This window comes from Acinonyx jubatus, chromosome C2 (assembly GCF_027475565.1).
Source record: "Acinonyx jubatus isolate Ajub_Pintada_27869175 chromosome C2, VMU_Ajub_asm_v1.0, whole genome shotgun sequence".
NCBI lineage: Eukaryota > Metazoa > Chordata > Mammalia > Carnivora > Felidae > Acinonyx > Acinonyx jubatus.
Window position 1 is genome coordinate 51976778 of NC_069384.1, and position 24881 is coordinate 52001658.

The 24881-nt window shown below is 35.5% G+C and overlaps 1 protein-coding gene across 6 annotated transcripts in view; it reads right to left on the reverse strand.

The window, feature by feature from the left end:
* CBLB (Cbl proto-oncogene B) overlaps window positions 1-24881 on the reverse strand; it is a 211730-nt gene that overhangs the window by 26210 nt on the left and 160639 nt on the right. For 5 of the 6 annotated variants that reach the window (XR_008297637.1, XM_015069173.3, XM_015069175.3 and 2 more), the window contains exons 13-17: window positions 20280-20374; window positions 7827-7973; window positions 4456-4553; window positions 4209-4340; window positions 1230-1370 (exon numbers count right to left, since the gene is read on the reverse strand). Coding sequence is in view for 5 of the 6 variants with exons in the window: in XM_015069173.3 (XP_014924659.1) it covers window positions 1230-1370; window positions 4209-4340; window positions 4456-4553; window positions 7827-7973; window positions 20280-20374 (613 nt within the window). In the remaining variant the exon portion in view is untranslated. The remainder of the gene's footprint in view (window positions 1-1229; window positions 1371-4208; window positions 4341-4455; window positions 4554-7826; window positions 7974-20279; window positions 20375-24881) is intronic. The other variant, XM_015069176.3, reaches the window with a different exon arrangement.

Genomic DNA, 24881 nt, shown 5'->3' on the forward strand with positions numbered 1-24881 from the left:
CCTATTCTAAGTTACAGGTGTGTAATTTGTAGGTCTTATCCATAAATGACCTCAAACTTTCTAGGTTATCAAACTAAGTGGAAAAGAAAACCCTAGAAGAAACATGAGGGCTGAAAGTGAATGATAATAGTTAAGATTCACAAGTTTTCACTGAGGCACAGAGGAGGCCAAAGCACAAATTGAGCACTTATTAAAAAGTGATTTTAAAGTTTGCTTATTTATTTTGAGAGAGAAACAGAGAGGAAGAGAGGGAGGGAGGGAGGGAGGGAGGGAGGGAGAGAGAGAGAGAGAGAGAGAGAGAGAGAGAGAGAGAGAGAGAGAGAATCTCAAGCAGGCTCAGTGCTGTCAGCACAGAGCCTGACACTGGGCTCAAGCTCACAAACTGTGAGATCATGACCTGAGCCAAAATCAAAAGTCGGACAGTTAACCAGCTAAGTCTCCCAGGCGCTCCGCTTATTAAAATCTTTTAAGGATTTATCTAATATACAAATGTATCCAAAGTAAATTGAGATAAATGTTTCCGAACACAGATCAATCTCACCAATATGACAGACTGGAACAGTTAATATCAGCAGATTCACGTAACTGATTATTTTTTCCTGACAGTTCTGGCTAATGGAGCAGATGGCTTATTAAGTCTCCTTATTTTTATTTTTACTCCTCACTTGAAAGGTTTAAAAAAAATCTGTGTATTAATTTTTCCTGGAAAAACAATAATTTAAGTAGATACATTGAGACATTAAAAATAACGATGGTAACAATAAAATGTAGATATTTCAGAAAAACTTCTCTATTAATGCTGTAATAATGCAGTTTACCAAAATATTATCTTTTTGAATAAAATTATAGCCATAGCTAGTAAAATTAAAACTCATTAGAAAAACATACGGTACACAGAATCGGGACAGTCTAAATTCTGTCGTCATCACTAATAGGTTAATCACGGAGCCCTTTTGGTTCTCAGGGAAGCCTTGTGTGACATTAGGGTGTTATGTGGATTGGAGGAGCTCCATAGAATCTAGGATTCTTATCACTTTTGTCATCTGTGGAATCCTTTGCATTAAAATCAACCAACTGACAAGCAAACCTATGCAATTTCTCATTTTCTCTACCCAGAATGTTCTGCTAGGGAGCTAGAAACCAATAAATTACTGATGCTTATTTGACGGTATGATCTTAGAAATATTCTTGTTTTAAGTGAAAAGTTTTCTTTGGCTTTTTCCTCTCACCTGAAGGAAGAAGGAAAAGGTCCTGTCCTGAGGATGGTCGGCTATTGGAGCCAGGAGGTTTTGAGTGTTCGATGAGGCTGTGCCTTGCAGGCGGTGGGGGAGGTGGCAGGGATGGGGGGAGGGCATCAAAAGCATCTTCACCTGCATTTAAAGAAAGGTGAATATCAACAGCAAAACCTCATTAATGAAAACACAGCATCAGGCCAAAGCAATGATTGATTTTCTCTTGCTGCTCCTAAAGAACTTCACCGGCAGGGTTTATCTAGCAGTTTACCAACTTTGATAATGAAAGCTAATTATTTTCTGGGAGTGTTTGGAGAGAAACACAGGCACACAAACACACATGTACAGGTGTAAACTTTTCCTATCACCCAGGCCTTTCTGTTAAAAAAGCAGTACTGCGGGTTATGAAAAAGCTGATTATCTACTTATAACCTTTATAATAGTAAGACACGGGAAGTTAGAACTAAAAATTATTATAGGTCATACCATCAAAACCAGAATTTTTTATGTAACAATAAGAGTTCACAGCCTCTTATTAGAAAATCACACTATGCACAAAAATTTTAATGTTACAGAACAGAATAATCTTTTTTTTTTTTTAATTTTTTTTTAACGTTTATTTATTTTTGAGACAGAGACAGAGCATGAACGGGGGAGGGTCAGAGAGAGAGGGAGACACAGAATCGGAAGCAGGCTCCAGGCTCTGGGCCATCATCAGCCCAGAGCCCGACGCGGGGCTCGAACTCACGGACCGTGAGATCATGACCTGAGCTGAAGTCGGACGCTTAACCGACTGAGCCACCCAGGCGCCCCCAGAATAATCTTTTAAAGTTTGTTCTGAATTTTAATTCATTTAAACTAATGTTCCACATATTTCATTGTTAAAATATAGAAAATGAACATACAGTACAGGAATATATTTGTCTACTTATCAGATATTTCTAAAAAGGAACAGCTAAATATAGAACTATGTTCTGTGGTCCCCAAACTACTTATATCTGCATATTTCCCAGCTTTAGTAACTACAGAATATTGCAGAATGCTTTTATGTCTACTTATTTTTCCCCTGCCACATCTTACTATTCTACTCATATTTTCCCATATCTTGATTCTTTAAAACAATAAAATTGCAAAGTATGTATTTTTGTAAGTAATCTCAAATACTTTGTGAATCAAACAGGATATAAACAAACACGTACATGTTCCAGTAATAAAAACGCATGTATTTAAATTTATCGACTTAAGCCAAAGTTACATTTTAAAGAAAAATGGTTTTACCATTCATCTAACTTGCCTTGCAAAAAATATTCAAAACACATTCTCTAATGATCATAGATATTTGTCTAACTTAAAATATTTGAAGGTATGAGGGTGGAGGGAGAGAGCTTTGCTGTCAGCCCAGCCTTCAGCTATTTGCTACATTCATCATCTTATTCATTCAAATCCTTTTTCAGCCCCTAAATGTCAGGTCCCATGCTAGGCACGTGGGTAACTATGAAGATCAAAATCACAAGGACCTGATCCAAGGAGCTTAGAGTCCACAAGGAGATCTAAGAAAAATTCACAAAGAGGTATGATTCACAGGTGAAAGTATCACAGGTCCCACAGAGAAAGCTACACGTTTAAGAGGGAAGGGAAATGTAGAAAGTGGCATTTAGCAAGGTGTTACCAAGAACAGGAAGGCCGGGGATATCAGAGCCTCAAAACCACTTATTCATCAAATGCTAGGATGGTATCTTCTTGACAGACTGAATAGTATAAAATAAATAGTATAAATAAAGCATGAAATGCACATGAAGAGCTAGAGGAAGGTTGAGTTGTAAAGACAGGCGGGAACACTGATCTGCACTGTCCGATGTGGTAGTCAGCATCCACACATGGCTATTTAGCTTAAATTAAAATTCAGTTCCATCCACAGTCACACATGTGAATATATACATTCATCACTACATAAGGTTATATTGGACGATGCTTGATTTAGATCATCAAGACTTGGGTAGCAGGTCAAAAACCAGCATATAGGAAGAAGTGGGAGGGAGAAAAAAACTGGAGGTAAAGAAGTTAGCAGGTGCTTGTAATTCATGTAGTTGAGAATGAAGCACTGAACTACAGAATGAACAGGAGCAAAAGACACTGCTGTTACATAACTAGAAACACTGGTTGATGGGGTTTGTGGAAAAACTCAAGAGTCATTTCACATTTCTGGGAGCCTAATAATTAATTCACATAAGCCTATAAATGGACCTTCATCATACGTTATGTTACGGTGACTTGCGAAGCCTTAAGGTGTGTGGAGATTCTAATTGTCTTCCTCTAAAAATAGGGGGAGAAGCTTCCAACTTAGAATTAATGAAATCAACACAGATACCAGCACCAGCCAAGTTTAACATATATACACACATGTACCTTAACACATGTACACACACACACAAACTAGTGTACTTCATATTAAAATTTGAACCAGAAAAATTGAGATTCCTTGGATGTGCAGTTGCAATGATTCTATGACAAAATCTATTTCTCAGTTCTCTAGAATAAAATATGTAAGTTTCCAAAATGTAATTAGCTAAGCGAATGGGGTCATTGTATCCTGAAAGAAAAAGTAAGTACACATTCATTAAAGAATTGTACTTAAAGAAAATCTCAGATGAACATTTCAAGTCTAGTGGAACACAAGGCCTCAGGGGAAGGAATGATGCTCTGATAGGTTTTTAAGATTGCATTTAGTACATGAGAAGACAGCTTGATAACACGGAGATTGATGGCCAGCTACGTACACCATTGCTTCAATCATATAAGTGGAATAATGGTTACATGAATTTAAGAGCCACCACTATCCAGAGACTCCATTCTAATTCAGACCAACTCATAACCTTGTAAGTCTGTGTTACACTGAACTCTGAATTCTAATAATTCAGATATTAACTGAAAGAAGAGGCAGGGTGGCTTATTTGAAAAATTTTTAAAGGTTTCAACCTAATGGAGGGATGAGAAGATCATAATCAGAGGGCGTCCTGTTGAGTGAAGAACCATGCTTTGGATTGTCCCGAGTTGGAGGCCTGGCAGGTGGTAATGGCACTGGATCAGAGGCTGAATCAAAAACATCTCCTAGAGGATAACACAAAATCTTAATGTATTTTCAGTACAACAATGGCATGGAATTTTGCCTTTAAATTCTGACCATTAAGATGAAGAACACAAAGAGAATAGGTTTTATACATACCCTTTAAATATATGCCTAATTCAGGGATGTTTGGTTTCTTCATCTCTGAAGATGTACCATGTGTTCCATTCAATATACAATGACCATTATCACAGGACCTAACACAGAGATCAAAGAACAAAAATCATAAGGAAGATTACTTTCCATTTAAAAGTAATTTGGAGAGGTGATAGGAACTAGCAACCCTGCTCATATGCTAAAGTTTGAAAATAAATGTGATTTCCTTTTCTGGAAAAAGTGTAAGAAATATTATTCAAATATTCTTTTTAGATTTTTTTTTTTTTGAAAGAGAGAGAGATGGTGCATACACACCTGTGAGCACACAGGGAGGTGGCGCAGAGGGTGACAGAATCTTAGGCACCATGTCCAGTGCAATGCCGGACCCAGGGCGGGATCTCATGACTGAGATCATGACCTGAGCCAAAATCAAGAGTCAGACACTTAACCAACTGAGCCACCCAGGCGCCCCTATCCAGATATTCTTACTGAACTATTTTTTGCAAAGAAATAAAATAAGTAAAAAGATAATCTTTAAAAAAAATGAAATAAAGAAATACAAGCACTACAAAAATTGTTGATTTCCTAAACACATCTGTGAAGTTAACACATCATTTTGGACAAGTTCAATAATACCTTGTCAAGTTTTTGAAAATGTAGTAAGGCCTGTGTGTGTGTGTGTGTGTGTGTGTGTGTGTGTGTGTGTGTGTATACACACATATACACATGTAATAGTCCCAATGACTTTATTATTTGTTAATGATGTTTAACATATTTTTATTTCTGTAATTTAAACTCTCCTTAAGGTAAACTAGAGCCCACAAAGAAGGAGAATTATTAAATGTTCTATAATTTCATTAAAATTTTGATAGGCATATTCAAATATCTAGGGTCTGTCACAATTTCACTACTACTATGAACAAAACCCCGCCCTTCTGATAACTGTAGAAAAATGACTTTAGCAAAGGCTTTGGGTACACGACAAGGTGTCTGTAAAGGATAATACTTACTAAAGCAGTATTTTTGTTGTTAGTATTAATACTTTGAACTATGTGTTCATTAATACTATGAACACAATGGACAAAACTGGGGCCTGGGAAGATAGTAGGAAGAGAAAGTACAGAGCATACTTTGTCTTTAGAATATAGCTGTGTAACAATGAACTCTCTGCTCACCAAGCTATTCTGTTCATAAAAAGCTATAGAAAACAGAGTTTACATTTTCCGTTTCTCTGATTTACTCTGAATTCTCGGGGCAAAGTAAAAGTACATACATAATGGAGGAGATAGCGGATATTTAAATAGTTATTGCAAGAGGGCTTCATCTGAAATTCATTTCTATTCTCTCTGGTGGCCACATCTGTTTCAGGGGCCAGAGATGGTTCATTTTAAAATAGTTATCATGTATTGAATTTTCATAATAATGATGGATTTTTACTGAAACTGAATTGAATTATTCATCTACTGTTTAACTTTTTCTGCATATTGATAATTTATCTCTTCTGATGTTCCAAAGGGTGGGGGAAACATATTAGGAAAGGAAGTATTTAAGCTTACAGAGTGCTCTGTGGAGGAAAGAAGGTACTTCATCCATTGGCTTTCAAGAACAAAAAGATAAAAAATTCACTCCTATTAAGTTTAGGGATAATCAACATTTATTACTTCTCTATAACAATGGAAAGATAGTAATGGCGGTCATAATTCAAATTTATTTTCAGGATTTGGGAGGTCTGCCACCAAAAATCTCATCTGATATGATCTAACAATTAAAATTCAAAGTATTTCAAATATAACTCTCACCTCTTCAGCAATGAAAAAAAAAATGAAATCCCAAGAAGACCAAAAAAGCTCATCTTATTTCAGTCTTTACACATTACTATACATTTGTAGGAGCCAAAGGGACTAAAAATTGTGACCATTTGTATTCGATATGAAGGAGTAACTTTCCTCTAATAAGAGTAGTAGACATTTGGTTCTTCCAAAATAACAAATTGCCTCTCAGTCATTTATCTTCTCAAAGACACTATTTTATCAACAAATGTCTTAAACACCAGTGATTAGCAAGAAATGAAATGGCTCTTGTTTTGAAATATGAAGCCCTAGACTGCAGAATGTTAGTGATCCTGGTTAAGAATTCTGTAGAGTGTTGATAATTTTAACCAGGATCACTCATTTCGACAGATCTCTGGTTAAAATGAAGATTTGCTTCTCTTTTCCAAGTATTGCATTTCACCTTGGTGTGATAGTCTAAGAAAGACACTAAAACATTCTATTTAGATTTTTCATCTGAAAAGGAGGGAACACTCCACTCACAGAATGCTTTCCATTGATGGACTTGACCTTAAAACGGAAACGCACGAAGATAAGACAGATGGCTGAAGTGTTCAGTAGTTTTCCTATCCTCAATCAAGAGGTGCTGGAAGGCAGGAAGGCTGAGCCACCAGCTGTAGTGAGTGAAACCCCGTGCTGTATGCCAAGCAAAGCTCCAGGGATTCCGTCATACAAAGGAAATGAGCTCACTAAGTTTTAAAACTGAGATTTGACTTATTGAGTACTTCATGTAAGTCAGATGAGATAAAGAAAAATAGTATTAGATTACAGATTAATAAATCAATTATACAAGTGCAGAATCATCCTACTTAAACACAAACTAATATTTCAGTACGCACCACCCAGTTTTAACAACTGCTCTATACCTCAGTGGTGCTGACACTTCAAGGTTGTCTCCATTACAATGAGAACAAACAACTGGCAAGAAGAAAAAAAAAGAAAACCCTATTTCTCACATTCTTATTTGATCTAGGAAAAGTAAAATAGTACCTCATTAAAAAAGGTAAATACTTCTTAGTCTTTTTTTCTTAACTTCTTCAGGATATGATAAATAGAAGTAGGCAGCATATCAAGAAGGGAAATGAATATAAATTATACTAGTCCTTACATCAAAAAAAATTCTAAGAAAGGTAATACTTTAGTTTCTGGGCACTGATTTTTCCTCATGAGGTATGTACTAAGAACTGATAAAATGCATTGGAAAATAGTATATTGAAAATTCATGAATTAATTACCACTATATGTAATATACAGCAAAATTTTATTAGATTATAATTTGTTTTGGGGGGAGAGGGGCAGCAAAATGTTCCATTAGATTTACTAGTCAATTAGTTTAGTCAACTGACTTCTTGAGTAATGAGAAATCTGCATCTTTTAGTTTTCTATGAAAGGAATGCAGAAAATAGTATATAATAAGAGGAGGCTTTGACCAAGAAATCAAGGATTTTTATTTAAATAGCTGTGATTCAGTTGCCTACAAACAAATACCACACATGATAATGCTTATGCAGATGTGAGATGATAAAAAGCTGCCCATATGCTTACCTAAGAGGAGGTTTTACGTTATGGCAATGAGATGGTTGTGAATTCAGGGAAACAGGATGGGATGAAGGAACCTTGTATTCATCGTCATCTTCCTCTACTGGGTCTCTGGTTTTCTCTGAAAGGGAATTTGCTAACGGGCCAGTACACCTACCAGAGAGGGAAAAAAAAATCCAGTCTAGTTTAAGCATAACAATTCAGAACAGGCAAGTTGAATGTGATCTATTCAAATCAAAGGAGCTACTTTGTACTTGTGTTCATTTTTCAATTACAAGGTAACATCAGAAGGGCTGTTCTTATACTAAATACAAATGAAAGGATTTTCAATCTTTTGTTAAGACTCTATTGACGAAATAAAAGAATTTCCATACTTATAATTTTAAATGGCAGAGTAAGAAAAACTAGTAACCTGTCAAATACAAAGATCTTGAAGTTAAAACAGAATGTATAAAATTATCCAAACCAAAGCTATTAAAATATTAACATTTTGTTCCAATTTAACTTAAATGGGTAAATTAAGGTTTTATATATATATATATATATATATATATATATGTATGTGTGTATATATATATATATATATATATGTACATGGTAGTTTTATATATTAATGAAGTCTTTATAAAAAGGTCAACTTTGTCTCTTGTGAATATTACCTGTAGTTGAAAACAAATCCAGTTCAATTAAATGAATTATTTCTCCGGTAAGGTTCAAGTACAATTCAAATTATTAATTTTTTTCCCAACAACTAAGAACTAAAAATGACTGGAACAATTAGAAGTAGATAATAAGAGAACTTATTAAGTCTTTGAGGTAGAGTACATTATTTTCATGGCTTCAATTCTCTAATAAAAAAGAAAGAAAATGAGTAGAACAATCACCCAATATCCAAAGAAGTTTTTCAAGCATTATACTCATCCTTGAGAGTAAATAAACAAAAGAAAACAAAGCCAAACAAACAAGGAACCCAGACCTTTTTCACAATTTTTCACAATTGTTATTAATGGAGTTTAACTCTTGCTTATGCAAGTGAAAAATATCAAAGTAGAAACACACAAACATACCCTAATGTTAGGACACCCAACTAGTTTGCAAGACAAAGGTTTTGATAATCATAGTGAACGTCTGTTTCTTTTCTTTTCTTTTTTTTTTTTTTTTTAATCTTTGGAACTGCAATTTTGAAGCACCTTCTGTAGAGGGAGCAAGAGTCCTTTGGTATATGTGCCATTGAACCTGAAATAACTTTTTCATTTAGATTTCTTCTCGCTGGTTAGAATGCGAAAAATTTTAAGGGCTTTTCTTTGTGCCCATTACAAGAAGGCATTGTGAAAAACCTCGAAGTTTTCAAGCTTCAACTATGTATTTGAGTCTCTAGAACGTTCAAAAATTAAAGAAAAATCTCTCCCAAGAGTTTTCAAAAGCATATTTCTACCTGTCTTTGAAGACTTTTTCAATACTGATTTTTGAATTTTTGTTTGTTTGAGCAACCTCTGAATTCAAATGACAGTTTACAGTGAGATAAAATCATTGTAACAGACTGACAGAAAGTCCACTGTCACTGACCAGAGCCCAAGCTAATAACCTTATAAGGAACTACCCCTCCTATAGTGTAACCTTAGAAGAGATACATTCCAAATGAAGGCTGGTGAGTACATGCACTGCAAAACTGTGATCTGATGGATATTATGGTAGGGATTTCAAACATGACCTTTCCACAAAATCTTATACACATGGACATCAATTTAGCTAACTCAAGGACCAGAATGGGTTCTATTAGCAAATGAAACAATATACATCCTTTCTGTGCCCTACTATACTTTCATTCATAATGAATCTTTTTTTGCCAATGCAATTCAAGCATATCCAGTATTAAAGAAAAAGGAAAAGACTTCTTGACCAAATGTTCAGCAACAACATCAATGTCAGAAATCTATCTGCCGGTTGGGGGTTACTTCCAAAAATTTAAGAGTTTCCAAAGAAGCACTGCATATTGAGGCAAGAATGGACAGTTTATGAAATCACATCTGTTGTGGATGATTCTATATTTTCTTTTCAATGATGAAGAATTTCGTCTGGGTAATTCCCCCTAGTCTTTTGCCTTGATGCAAATCAACACATAGAATATTTCTGAAGAAGATGAAAAATAAAGCTCAAATAAGATTTTTGGAATAATGAAGGCTTACCACTAAAATTTACTAATCAGAGATTATTAGCTTAAATGGATTTCACTGGATTACATCTAGAAGGGGAAAATGTCTTCAAGTGGCATTTGTATCTAAATCCCAAAAAAGTGCTTCGATATCCCATTTATCACCTTTTTAATAAGTTCTAAAGTCAGATATTCTTCTTCTTCTTTGTGTTTTTAGTGCAAACTTCTGATATCAGTATAATAGTCTATTTAGAGAAGCTAGTTTATAAGAATATCATTCCAGTGCATTTTATTCAGTATTACATAAATTTTTATATCAAATTAATCTTACCCAGCTCAGAAGGAAAAAAAAATAAAAGCAGTTTCTATAATAAAAAATAGGAATGTACACTATGGGCTTCGGGTGATTACATATCAAAACAGGTTCATCCATTTTAACAAATGTACCGCTATGGAGGAAGATATTGATGGGAAGGGAGAGGTACGTGTGGGGGCAGGAAGTATATGGGAAATCACTGTACCTTCTCAATTTTGCTGGGAATCTAAAAAAACAAAGTCTTTAATCACTCTAAACTTGTCTAAAAAATAAAGTTTTAATAAAAAAGAAGGTACAAGTGAGATAAAGAAGTTGTATATAAAATATCAAAAAAGAAATCTCGATTCATGTAAATAATTACACTATTTGTAACTATACTTGGGATTTTTTTTCCTTCACAAACTAATTCAAAAAGTACGTTCAATTTTACTTGAAATAAGCGGTAAAATAATTAGTGTAGCAATTTTCATAAGCTATCATGTAAGTTTACTTTTGGCAGTGAAGAAAATATCTAACTTAAGGGACACAAGAACACTTCATTCATTGATGTGGCTTCTGAGAAATGTTTGGGATATCAGAGGAATAAAACAGAGCAAATTATTATTTGGTTAGTTCCAAGTTAAAGCGGCCAAGTAAACCATCTTACCATTTATACCTATTACTTCATTCCCTTTGTATTATCATCGTACATCCATGGACTATTCTGCACTGTGGCTGTCATTCTGGAGTTAATACATGGGTAATGAACAAGGCCACATTCTCTCAAAGATGCACAGCCATCCTCTCCCCAACCTGCACCTCCTGTTAAATTCACTGCGTGTTAGTTATCTGAGCCTCCGGTGAGAAATACATCCACTTTCTGCAAGTGCACACTTGGAACCAACCAAGAATACATTTTGCAATGCTTTTCTTAGTGATTTTTACATGTTGAGACAAACTCAGATACACTCCTCTATAATATTTGATATTCTTGGTGTGAGAGGCACATCATCAGAAGGGTTTATTTGTGTAACTTTTCTTTCAACTTTAATTCTTTTGATTAATGTACATTTAGTATATGTGCCTTCATTGACATTGTGTTTTCTATATATTCATTTCTGTCTTTCTGTCCTGAATTGCAAAATGCTTAAGGGTAGACCCTGAGTCAACAAAGGCCTGGCGTGGTATGCGTGAAGGGGGGCACTCCCGGCTTTTAGACAAAAATGAGTGGTTATCAGAGAAACAGATGACAAAGCTGTTAAAGGAGAGGGAACAATCATTTTTAGGATTCTTTTATAATCTAGAAAAACATTTTTAAATATATCATTTCGCTTGCTTTCTACATGTAAGAATCTTTATTTAGTAATTTCTGAAGGCATGGTTTTTTTAAAATATCTTTTATTAAAACTAAGTCTTCAGAGCTTGCCATATACATTAGTCCATATTTCTTGTATTAACTATCAGAATCCTAACAGGGAAAATAAAATACTTAACTCAGAGAAATCAGTCCTGAGAAGTGGTAACACAAAATAAAGCTGTATTTGAAAGGATTGCACGTATGCCACAAATAAGTAATTTCCCCAGAATATCAGAGTGAGCTTTATAATACTGATTTTAAGCGTTCTTTCATGACACTAAGAAAAGTCTGTGGTATATTATTAGGTTTAACACAAGCTTTCCTGTAAGCTTTAATTATAAGCATTTCACCTACTTGTTTTTAAATTGGAGAAACAGATTTTAAGTTACATTTTTAAGTTAACTTAGAACCAATATGCATTTCTAAAATTTTCTGGGGTCTGCTTTAAAAATCAGGAAGACAGATACTGAGGAAACACATACTTTTCTTGCGAATCTAATTTTCCAGTATGTTGGACGTTAAAGACTTCACGATGATATTTACAGTGGCATTATTTGTAATTGCCAAAAACTGGAATCAACCCAAATGTCCCTCAGTGGAGGGATGGATAAAGCATGCCTTATAATGGAATATGTACTCTGCAGCAATAGAAAGGAACCAACCATTGATACACTTGACAACATTGATGAATCTCAAATGCATTATACTAAGTAGAGAGAAGCCAGACTCAACGGGGTACGTACTGCATGATTCTATTTATATGACCTTCTGGAAAAGGCAAAACCGTACTGGACATGAATTAGACTGGTAATTTCCAGGGGTCTGGCGTGAAGGAAGAATCTGACATAGGCACAGGGGGATTTTTTGGAGTGATGGAACTGTCCTAGAACTTGATTGTGGTGGTGATTACGTGACCATGCTTTAGTCAGAACTCACAAAACTGAATTTTACTGTACATAAGTTATGCTTTAATAACTGAAAATTTTCTTTTTAAGATTAAAAATTCATTTTAACTCATTTCAGGTATTGCAGATATGCATCTTTCACAAATATGCTGAATATTCTTAGTGGCCTTCACATAACTTATTTAATTCTATTTGAGACTACGGAGCAACGTTAACAGAAACATGATAAATGCTTGACTGTTGTGGAATATGCAAGGATGCCTTCCCTTAATATGAAAATAAAATCTCATTTTAATCCTATACATTTTCTATCAATGGATCAATATGTTCATGGACAAATGGAGAATATAGGATAGATCATGCCTCTGTGGGACAAAAAAGAAACAGTATAAGGAATATATTTTACATTGTATATTTAAATAGAATCCAGTGGCTCACATTTCAATGGCTGGATTTTTTGTGATCATAAATCAGCTTTTTTGTAAATGGTAACTAACAGGTTTGTCAGACTATTAGGATTAATGTTATATCAGTTCTCATCAGAGCTTTTAGTTAGAGACAATGAAAGATTAGTGGAATTAGTGGTATTCCCCCTACCAAGATTATAGCCATCCACCAAATTTCATTTTCCCAAAAAGATGAGAAGGGATTATTCTATGTGAATTTAGAAATTACAACACTAGAATAAAAAGGAGAGAAATAATACTCATATTACTGCTTTTTCTGTTGAGACTGGTTTAAAATGATATAGTGGCAACCCTCAATTGTTTTCATCAAGGCATCAACCAGTAGTTTCCAGGGATTCACCACAAAACACCAGAATATCTGAGTTTGGATGGTCAAGTTACTTTGCAGGAGATTTGAACAAAGTTTAGTTTGCTGCATAAACTCACCGATTTATAAGTTAAGTCTGAGTTTCAAATATCAAGTCATATCAATAGGTCAGACTCAAATGCACAAACATTCTACATGATACAATGAGAGAAGAACACCACAGTGATCACAGTGAACAAACTGAAAAGAAAGACCCACTCTCCACCATCCCTTATATGTCATGTCAATTGTTACCTACAGGAGACCGCCATCTTTGGTAATAATGCACCTTTCCATTTACCCAAGGTAGAACAAACAAAAATAGTGCAATATCTTGGCCAGTCTTAAAAAGATTTTAAGGTACTGGAGGAAAGCTGGTTCAGAGACTAATGAAAGAGCAACCATATTCATTTACTAGGATTAAAAAAATAGGGGCGCCTGGGTGGCTCAGTCGGTTAAGCGTCTGACTTCGGCTCAGGTCATGATCTCACGGTCCGTGAGTTTGAGCCCCGCGTCAGGCTCTGTGCTGACAGCTCAGAGCCTGGAGCCTGTTTCTGATTCTGTGTCTCCCTCTCTCTCTGACCCTCCCCGTTCATGCTCTGTCTCTCTCTGTCTCAAAAATAAATAAACGTTAAAAAAAAAAATTAAAAAAAAATAGAGTAGCCTCTTAATTACAGCTTTATCTTCCATTGAAAAGTTTTCTACCATATTTGTCTTATACTTAAATCAATAATAATTTCTTATCATTGGGCATAAAAAGGATTCATGTAAAACCAAAGTACATTCAGTCTACAGGAATCCTCAGGTGAATAACAACAGAATATGTTTTCCTGCTCTTTTGACACTGAGCACAAATAATGAGACCTGGTATGCACCATATACAAAATAACACACTTCCATCAAGCTCATTCCCTTTCAGTGGTTTTAAGTTACAATGTGATATTTGGATTAATATCTCCCAAGGCTTAGTACTTTTTTCTCTTCTCTGTCTTCAAATCTTAGTCAAAAACAAAGCAAAACAAAACTCTCCCCTCTCCCATGAGTTTGCCAAATAATTTCATTCATATTCATCTAACTTTATAGTTTTACACTTACATTTACATATAGACCATTCTGGAGACTGTTTAAAGACAACCACAATCCCACGCGCGTTCACATGCACAGATGCTGATGTTTGAAGTGTGGACCTTTTTGGTGACTCTGGAGGGTGGCAGTAGTTGAGGTTACATTCACAAAACTACATTTCTAGTTTCTTTTCTGAAGCAATTTGGTAATAAATGGAGATTTTGATAAGAACCAATAATGTTTTTATAATCAACATTGCAGGGGTAAGTGGTATAGTCTCCTTCAAGGTAATGCTTTAATATCTAAGTTCGTATACTGTTGAAAATCTCAGAGTTACATTCGTATGCCTAAGAGCGTAGCCAATCTACTAAATTTGTGATTTGACATGTAGAAATAAATCTATTAGCTTTAGATAGTACCTGCTGAAATATTTACCTGAATATAATATTTGGATGTTATGTCTAATTGCTCCCTCAACACTTCAATTTAGGGGTGTGTGTGTGTGTGTGTGTGTGTGTGTGTGTGTGTGTGAGTAACAGGCATCCCAAACTCTTCAGGTCCCTCAGTCTCCATTTTACACCTCTGTCCTGTTCCCACATCTGTTCCTTCTCCAGTCTCCCTCACTTTGGAAAATGGCACCAACCATTCACTCGGTTTCTTTAGCCAAAAACTTATGTAAGAAGAGTCGTCACTATCATACCTCACAGATATCCAATTTATTAACAGGTACCACTGGACCAAAATATACCCCAAAGCTGACCCAGTAACTCCATCACCATTACTCCAGTCAGAGCCCTGACCATCTCTGACTGGTCTACCACATCAGATGACGGCACTCTCCATTGGTCTCCCTGCTTCCCCAAAGACCATTCTTCACACAGCAGCCAGGGAAATTCCTTAAAAATGCAAACCAGCATCATGTCATAATGCTGACCAAAACTTTCTAAAACTCACCAAACCAAAGTTCTTACCTTGGCTTTAAAGACAGTATACTATTTAGCCCCTGAACACTGTATTCAACTCTAGTCACACTGTCCTTGCTGCTCTTCAACATGCTGAAGGGATTCACGTGCTTCCCTTTTCTACACTTGAGTTGTCTAGCTTTCATGCTCTTTACCCAGATAACCTCATGGCTTGCTCCTTTACTGCTTTCAGGCTCTGGTCAAATATTACCTTTCCTGATGACTTTACCTAAAGTATAAACCTCCATATACTATTTATCCCCTTCCCTGCTTTATTTTTCCTCCTAGCACTTACAACTACCTGACAAAATACAATATCATTATTTGTTTACTTTCTGTTCTCCTAACTAGAGCACAAGTTCCAGTGAGGATGGGATTTTATCTAGTTCATGCTGCATCTCCACTTATTACACACAACTGAGTAAAAAGTAGCTCAGGCAAAAATTAGGATTCTCTATTCACCGAACTGAAAATGTTATTAGCACCTTATCTGTTTGGAAAAGCAGGTAACAGTGATCAACACCACCGTCTCCAACAGCAAACCTTTCTTTTTTTTTTTTTTTTAATGTTTATTTATTTCTTACAGAAAGAGAGCACACACGAGCAAGTACGGGATGGGGCAGAGAGAGAGGGAGACAAAGAATCTGAACAGGCTTCAGGCTCTGAACTGACAGCACAGAGCCCGACGTGGGGCTCGAACTCACAGACCGTGAGATCATGACCTAAGCCGAAGGCAGACACTCAACCCACTAAGCCACTCAGGAGCCCCTAAACCTTTTTTTTTTTTACAAAAGTATTAATCAAATAATATTTGTTCAGCATGCATTTGAAGGCTTAAGATTAATATTCCAAAAGTACAAAAGGTGCATTTCTAAAAGACAAGGCACCCAAAATATTCTTCTGAAAAAAGAAAATGACATTCATCTGCATTCTAGAACATCTTACTTGAAAATAATCATTCCATTATTACTGGCAATAATTCTTCTATTTATTTGTCAATATCTTGTGTCAAGTGAAATAATTTTTTTAACTGTTTCAGATTTCATTTAAATTTTAAAAAATCAAATTATTTCAAGACAAATATAATTTAGTAAAAATTTAGTAAAAATGTAATAAAAACAAACCACATAGGATTTTTTTCATTCTCCCTCTAGAAAATAGTAGGCACTCATGTTTCAAGCTTTTATTTAAAATTTTACATTTGTAGCTAAATGTCAATGATGTTAATTAAATAGAAACATTTAGAAAAACTAAAAAAAAAAACAAAAAAAACCCAAAAACCAAATCAATGTATACTAGTACAGTTTCAGCTTTCTTCTACAAACAGGATATTTCTTAAAAATAAATTCTGCATTCTTCTAGGCCTCAACATAAGTCATACAATAAAAGTCACATAATTGCAAACAGTTTTACAAGAAAGTAAAACTATCACAGAGTAGCCTCTTATATCAAGTAAACGGTGATCAGAGTAACATCAAATAACTTATTACTCTTTGGTAAATATTTATAACAATACAAAGTACATTTAAAGGTAAATGCTAGCTGTGACTTTCCTGAATTCAACACTGAGGGTCTCAACGTTTGTGAGAACTGCAAAAGTCTGAGTAGTAATTTGTGATTTTGCTTTGGACTTATTTTGAAACATGCAGTAAGAGTCTAACATAGAATTAGGTACTTGAACATCCAACATCCCATTTCGTCCCTATTTGCTGAGACCTCTGTTCTATGCCCCTCCAGTACTAAGGGTCTATTCCTCACTGTACCCTGGTTTACATTCTAATGAGGCCCAGATAGATCAAACATAACAAACAAACGCAAAACTAGAGCAGTAATCCAACTCACGCTGGCTTCAGCAATGAGACACAACGAGCCACAAATGAACATTTAAGCTGCCAAATATTTCATGTAAGTCAGCATTATAGATGAGCATCCCTTAAAAAAACACTGCATAGAATCTAAAAAGTCGAAGCTCAAAAGGAATTTGGAGATCATTTAAGATAAACACTCTTTCATTTATCAGATAGAGAAAGCGAGGCCCTGAGAAGTTACTTTGTTCAAAGACAAGACAAATATTTAATATGCTGGAGTCAGGTCTGAGACCAAGTCTGATTTAATTTTAATATTCACTTCAGAATTCCATGCTGGTTTCATAATAAGACAGTCCATAAATGACTACGGAAAATGCCTACTAAAATATTAAGTAACAAAGAAGGGCATGGGAATTATCTCTATAATATAATCTATGTCATGTTAAAAAAAGTCTAAAAATGTCAAAATGTTGAAACTCTGGACATGGATATTTGGAGTATGTAGATGCTCGAATTTACATATTTGTTAAATTTTTGTCATTTCTAGTTTCCATATTTTATACAATGAACAAATGCCACCCATATAGTCAGAATAAAAAAATTGAAGAGATAAATGAAAAGTCAACTCTTGCATTGTTAACTATGGTTAATTTGCAGCATGCAAAACAAAACTAATTTGCTGTTAAATCTGCATTGTTTAAGTATTTCTCTGTTTAAGTAAAGCAACTGCACTGTTTCTGAGGGAAAAATCAAGAATAAATGGAGAGAAAATATACTTACAAGGACTTACAAACTGAAGTACTAGAAAAATGTCAATACATTACACTATGAATTTATTCTTACTTTATAGGAGAAACACGTAACTAAAATACATACGAAGCAAACTGCAACCTCTGCTTATCTCACTTGCCAACATGAATTTAATAAACAGAATGTGAAAATTTAACCTAATTGGCAAGGTTTTATTTACTTTGTTTCTGATGTTCTCTGAATTATCAGAATTAATTGAACTTAAGATATTTTATTACATATATTCAGAGTTCATCTGAGGCTATGATATCATACGTTCTTACTGATTTAGAGCCTACTATACAGAATATGTGTATTTGCTTCCAACTTTTATGTCAGCTACATTATCTGGCAGTTCCCAGAAAAGTTACCAGTGGAGAATGCTCCAATGAGCTTAGTTTCCCACTGTCCCCTGAATGATGGCAAACTTCACACTCTTGCTGCTTCTCATCTGCTCCCCTTTTGAACTGTGCCTATTCTCCATGACTCAGGAAATTTCCATCTCTTTATGAAACATCCTTGACTTCCAAGGTCTGTAACAGTCTTTCCTCCAAGTGAAAGTAAAAACTAACAACTAGAATTGTACAAGTCAACATAATGTTCTCCAGAGGTTTCATGTGTGTTAATTTTATTTTCTAGAGTAGAGTGCAAACTTTAGGGGCTGGGTTTAGCTTATCCTTCTTTTGCATCCATATGTATAGGGGATCTCAGTGACCAGCAGAGAAAGGAGTAAATGCTCTAAGACTTTCAGTTGGAAGTGAGGATCTTACCCGATAATCAACCAAGTAACCACATATTTGTGATATATGCACCCCACAGCAAAAACAGTAAAGTGTTAGGGAAGAATCAGGAAGGACAAGAAAAATATTTTGCTCTCAAAACCTTATGACCTTTTTTTTAATGTGAAGAAGCACTTTAAAATTAGAAAACAGTGGAGCAGAGTACATAATTAAATGTAGACAATAAACTGTAGGAAGAAGACTGAGAATTAGTCTCACCACTTATTATCATTATGAATGAAGAAGTCAGAGAAGTTTTCGTAAAGAAACAGAGCCTGAGACATGGACCTATAGAATAAAGATTCTGAAAAGGTGGTGCATAGGAGGAAGCAGCTTAAAAATTCACAAAGCCAAAAAAAAAATCAAGACAAGATTGGAGGGGAAACATTAGGAATTACTGAACAATATTTTAGTTGGGTAAAATTCTGTGGATCTTACTGCTAGCAGAAGAGCATAGATTAACTTAAAAGGAAAGAAAAAAAACAATGCTGGGTTTTGAGCAGGAAACTGATCTGGGGAAAGCAGAATGAAAACAATTCAGCTGTGTAAACAAAATATATTGGAGAAAAGGCAGGTAGCCTGATTTAATATAAAGAGTGAAAAAATTGGAATCAGGAGACTTGGTTTTATCCTGGTTTGACTTGGGTACCTATATTAACTAACTGCCTAATGTGCTTCTTGTGTCCCCATTTTTCAAATGAGATAACCCAGGTTAACTTATTTTTCAGTTAATGCATTTTAAAATCCATTGATATTAATTCTAAAATCATAACACATCATCCATTATGTCTGTTCTTCCAGACATCCAGCTATGAGGCAACAGGGAAGATTAGCTGACTATAAAAAACTTCAAAAGAACAAGCAAATAGGACTTACTGGCTGAATGGATTCAGAAATTGTGAAAATTCAAAGAATCAAAGATTATTTTCTGATATCACACTGGATAGTTGGGATAAATGTGACACCACTTGGGAAGAGAGATAAATTGAGGGGAAAGCGCACCGTGCTACTCTGTCCTCTTTATTTTTATTTTTATTTTTGAGAGAGAGAGAGAGAGAGAGAGCAAGAGAGAATGACCACCGGAGCATGAGTGGGGGAGGAGCAGAGAGAGAGGGAGAGGGAGACACGGAATTGGAAGCAGGCTCCAGGCTCTTGAGCTTTCAGCACAGAGCCTGATGTGGGGCTCGAACTCATGAACCGTGAGATCATGACCTGAGCTGAAGTTGGATGCTTAACTGACTGAGCCACCCAGGCGCCCCTGCTCTCTCTTCTTCTTAGATACAAAGAAGACTCAAGTTCTCTCTCCCTGTTGTTCCATATGCAACCTCAGAGTTTAGGTAAGTATCACATATGCTGTGGTTACCAGCAAAGAATCAGGAAGGACCTTGATTTCTGGTACTTTATAAATCTGGCTGAATCACTTTTATTGATGTGTTTCTATTCACCTTGTACTTTCTGTATTGAGTACCTCATATCGACTATTTACCATATCCATATGCATGGAGAGATGCTCTGCAAATTCAGTAAAACTCACTTGATGCTAGGGAGAAGGGCAGCAGCTGGAGGAGGAGGAGAAAGCCGGGGAGGAACATCATATTCTTCACTTCCCAGGTGACCATTGGAAAAGACCTGAAAGGAAATCCAAGGGTTCATTTAGAATTTAACTTCTGGAGGACCTTAAAACAGTAGAAGCTCTTAGAAAACCTATAATTTTGAAAAGAATATGTAATTTCTGTTTATTTAAACAAGCGCAATATCATATAATTTACTTAGGAGTCAGTTGCACCATAGTGATTATTCACCACCACCACCCAAAGGAACACCAAGTTATATGTAAAAAGTATAATACAACACGATTCTTAAACACATTGAGAAGGAATGCGTACTATAATTTCTATAAAACAGATACACACAGCTTGATACACAGATGGTGAAATTCCCCAAATAACCATCAGTTTTTATTGAAAAGTTACCATTCTCCATAGGATTCAGGGAAGAAAAAGCAGTACCAGTGCAATTCTTATTTCAATTCTCCCAAATAAAAGTGTTCTAAATTATATCTCTCTGGGGTTAACAGAACATTTTTAAACTTCTTGATAAAACCTTACAGAAATGCCTTTCATCTTTCAAGGCTGAAGCATCAACACTATTGGGAAGTAGAGCCCGCCTGCTCTTTCAGAGCACGTGCAATTTTAACCAGAATTTTCAGTGTGAACACCACCAACTAAAACGGTTACCTTGCTCATAAGGTACTGGCAGAGAACCAGTGTTTTGTTACTCAGAATCAGAAATTCTGATTCCCAGTTTTCTCAGTTACACTACAGGGACTGAGCAACCACGCTTGTGACTAATCCAAGAACTTGAAATAAAGCAATTAAAAAAAGAGAAAATAACTTCATATAGACATATTCACACACATACAAAAAAGATTAAACCTATTTTGAAATCTTTAAGTAATTATTAGTGTTTTATCATGGGGCGCTCACCTCAACTCTTACGAATTCATATTTAAAAGATAGGCTTAAGTTGGAGCAAAAGGCTATAATGTAACCTGAATAGCCCTAAAGCCCCATCAATGACCTACCAATTTCTTTTCCTCCCCCCGCATTTCTAAAATGCTGCTGAAGCTTTAGAATGCAAAATTGAAAAGCCCATACCTTCTCTATCAACTTAAAACAAGAAACATGGTTTAAAGAATACATTTGAAATACATCAATATTTGCATTTCAAAGTTGCACAGTCTAAATCTTATGGCATTGAAGTTTCACTCTAAAAACTAGGACCTGTGCTAGAGTTCCAATGTCTCCTTTGCGCGGCTACCTCATTCGATGCGCTCTTACAGTTACACTATGATAAAACAGATCCTAAACACGGTTTCATTCTGAATTCCATGTTCCCACCTGTACCCACTTCACTAGACTTAATCATTTTAGCTGCCGCTACCTGAGGGAGTGCAATAAATTACAAGTTGGGCTAAAAATAAATATTTTATGTTCTCTGGAGATTTGAAAAGCCTGTTTAAAAATAGGAGAAAACAAGAATTCCTCAAATGTGCGGAAGGATAGCCATCGACTGAAGCAGTTTGCACTGAAACCCCACAGATTCAGGCCTTCTTTATTCAAGTGAGGAAACAACATTTTCCTCTGTCCCAAATCTACCGCAATTCCACTGAAATTACTACCAACTTAAATATTCTGATACTATTACTCCTCTGCCAAAAAAATAGAAAAACAAACAAAAACAACAAAAAAACCTTTAAGACCTCTTTCCTAACAAATTAAAGATAACATAGTATAGAATTCAAGACTCCGTATTATTGGTTAGAATCTACACTGCCATAATTTCACCTATCCTGCCTATTCTCTCTCTCTCTATTCTATCCACTGAAAATGGACTTCCTTCGCTATGCATATTTTCTCTAACCTCATGCGGTTCCTTCCTGTCGTGTCTATAAAAACACCTACTAATCTTTTCATGTCTATAGCCAGTGACCTTCTTGTGTGCAGCTTTCTTTATTTGTTCTTTTACACTGCATCTCAATTTGATTTTTTTTTCTTCTTGAGGATCCCATATTGTATTTTCTGAACGCTTCTCTTACGCCTTACCTTTTAGTTAATCATACACCTGTCTCATTCTCACCACACTACACTGTGCTTTATTCATTTTGTATTTCCCATGCTGTCTTGAACATCCTAAGTACTCTTACAGCTAAAGGAGGCTGAAGAATGAGGAGACATTAAGGTAAGTTTGGGCTTATGGAAGAAGTTTAATCTGAGTTATCACACAACTTACTATAAATTCTAGGTTATCCTAGATTAATATTTTTCTATATGCCTCAAGACAGCATTTGTTACTAATCTTGGAAGTTTGAAATGTCTTATGATTCAACTGTTGTCTAAATATTAAGCTTAAGGTATTTGGGATCCTTGAGATTCAGGGAACACATTTGTGATAATCGTAGCACAATTAAGACAAACCTTTTTATCTGTACAAAACCCCAAACACAACCCCTTTTCCCTATCCCACACATGTAAACCCACACAAAATCTACCCCAAAAATATCACTATAGTTTGTCCTTCTACACCATCAGATTGGCAATGAAGCCAGTGAACATAGAGGACTTATTTCTTGATAGACAGCCCTTGAGATTTAGAGATAAGTTTGAGGTCATTCACATAAACATGTGCCTCTCCACCAAAAGAGCAAAAGCCACAATCTCAAAAAAAGGGGAATCTTTCGATGCATTTATCTAGCAGCATCTTCAAAAGATTATTGTACACAGGGTCATTTTAGAATAATGTCACTTGAAGTAACATAACAAGTCAGAGATAGTTTTTATCACATTAGAAACAGCAGTATTCTTAACCTTTCGAGAGAAACCAATAAAGATAGCTTAACACAACGTTAGCATCTAGATCTAAGTAGATAAATCTCAAGTTTCCAATGATGTTTTAAAGCATTTTCATGCAAATATTTTCACCTCAGCTAATTAAAACAAACCAACAACAGTAAGTATCTAGCCAACAAAATACTTATTAAGGGACAGGTGTCCTATTAAGGGACAGGTTTCTAGAACGCAAGAATTTCAGAGAAAGGAAACAGTACTATAGGAAAGAAATCTCTTACCAATAATACAAGATAAATAAACCTAGTAATTCTTAGCTTGCAGATTCATGTTAAAAGTAAAGGATTACTTCAGCTAATCTGATAACGAAAGGTAGGGGTGGGGGGATAGGGAGTCAATGAAAGTCACAGGAATTCTTACACTTCATTTTAACGATGAGCTGGACAGCTCTTTCCCTAACAGCTCTGTACAAGTAGGAAATGCAGTAGAATTTATTCTTGCTGTCCTTACCATTTGCCAAGCGAAGATGCAAATCAAAAGGGCAAATGCCTCTAGTGGATGATGGGAAGTGGCACAGGGACAGAGGGCACATGATGAAGGAGAGCGAGGTGTCACTTCATGTACAGGGTGTCCATTTTATGAATTCCTTTATGGTAGGTATTCCACAGGTACACTTAATTCTAATGTAAACATTTGGTGCTTATTTGGGTTTCTTATCTTTAAAATGGGAAGATGATGTTTAATTTGAAGTATTACCTCTAATGAAAATAAGTCTAAAGGATGGTTGCTCCTATTTCACACAAGAATGCATTTGCTTACAATTAATTGGGGAGACTGATGGGTTATGTGAAGGTACATCAACTTCCAGATATCTAGATCCCCATGCCCTTTATTCCCATGATAAAATGTTCTAAAAACTGCATACTAGGTAATAGGTATGGAGGGTGAAGATACATTGTAACATTTACCATTCTCATTAAAAACAGGAGGAAGAGAAATCCTATTTTAAACAAGATTATATTCTACCTTTGGCTGAAGGCCAGTGCTGGAAAAATACATTAAAAACTGTTTTTCTTAAAAAAAAAAAAAAAAAAAAGGTGGAGGGCACCTGGGTGACTCAGTCAGTTAAGTGTCCAACTTTTGGCTCAGGTCATGATCTCGCAGTTCATGGGATCGAGCCCTGCATCAGGCTCTGTGCTGACAGCTCAGAGCCTGGAGCCTGCTTCGGATTCTGTGTCTCCCTCTCTCTCTGACCTTCCCCTGCTTGTACTCTCTCTCTCTCTTTCTATCAAAAATAAATTACATGAAAACAAATTAAAAAAAACACCAACAAAACAACTGTTTTTCTTCCTTGTATGTCACGGGTGTTCTCTTCCTCCAAGCCCTCTCCTGCCCTGCCCTCACCCACACAAACCCAGCACACATACACTCTCTTGCTTCTATCATCAGCTTCAGTACTGTACTAACTTAACAATCAAGTGCTTACCAAGTGCTCATTAGGAATTATGCTAAATAAAATGAGAGGAGAGAGAGACAGAGATGATGGTTTTGGTTTTAAATTTATAAAAAAGAAAGGACAACTATTTTGAACAAGGATGTCGAGTGTTACAACTTATACTGCTACTTCGTGTCTAGTTGTTACTTTTGGTTTTATTCCAGATCTGAGGTGTATGAAGATTTAGATATTTGGAGAGTGATTATTTTCCCAAGATACTAGGTACTATTATTCTTCCACTTCATAAAGTAAGAAAAATAAGAGAGACAAAGCAAGAAACAGACTCTTCACTAAA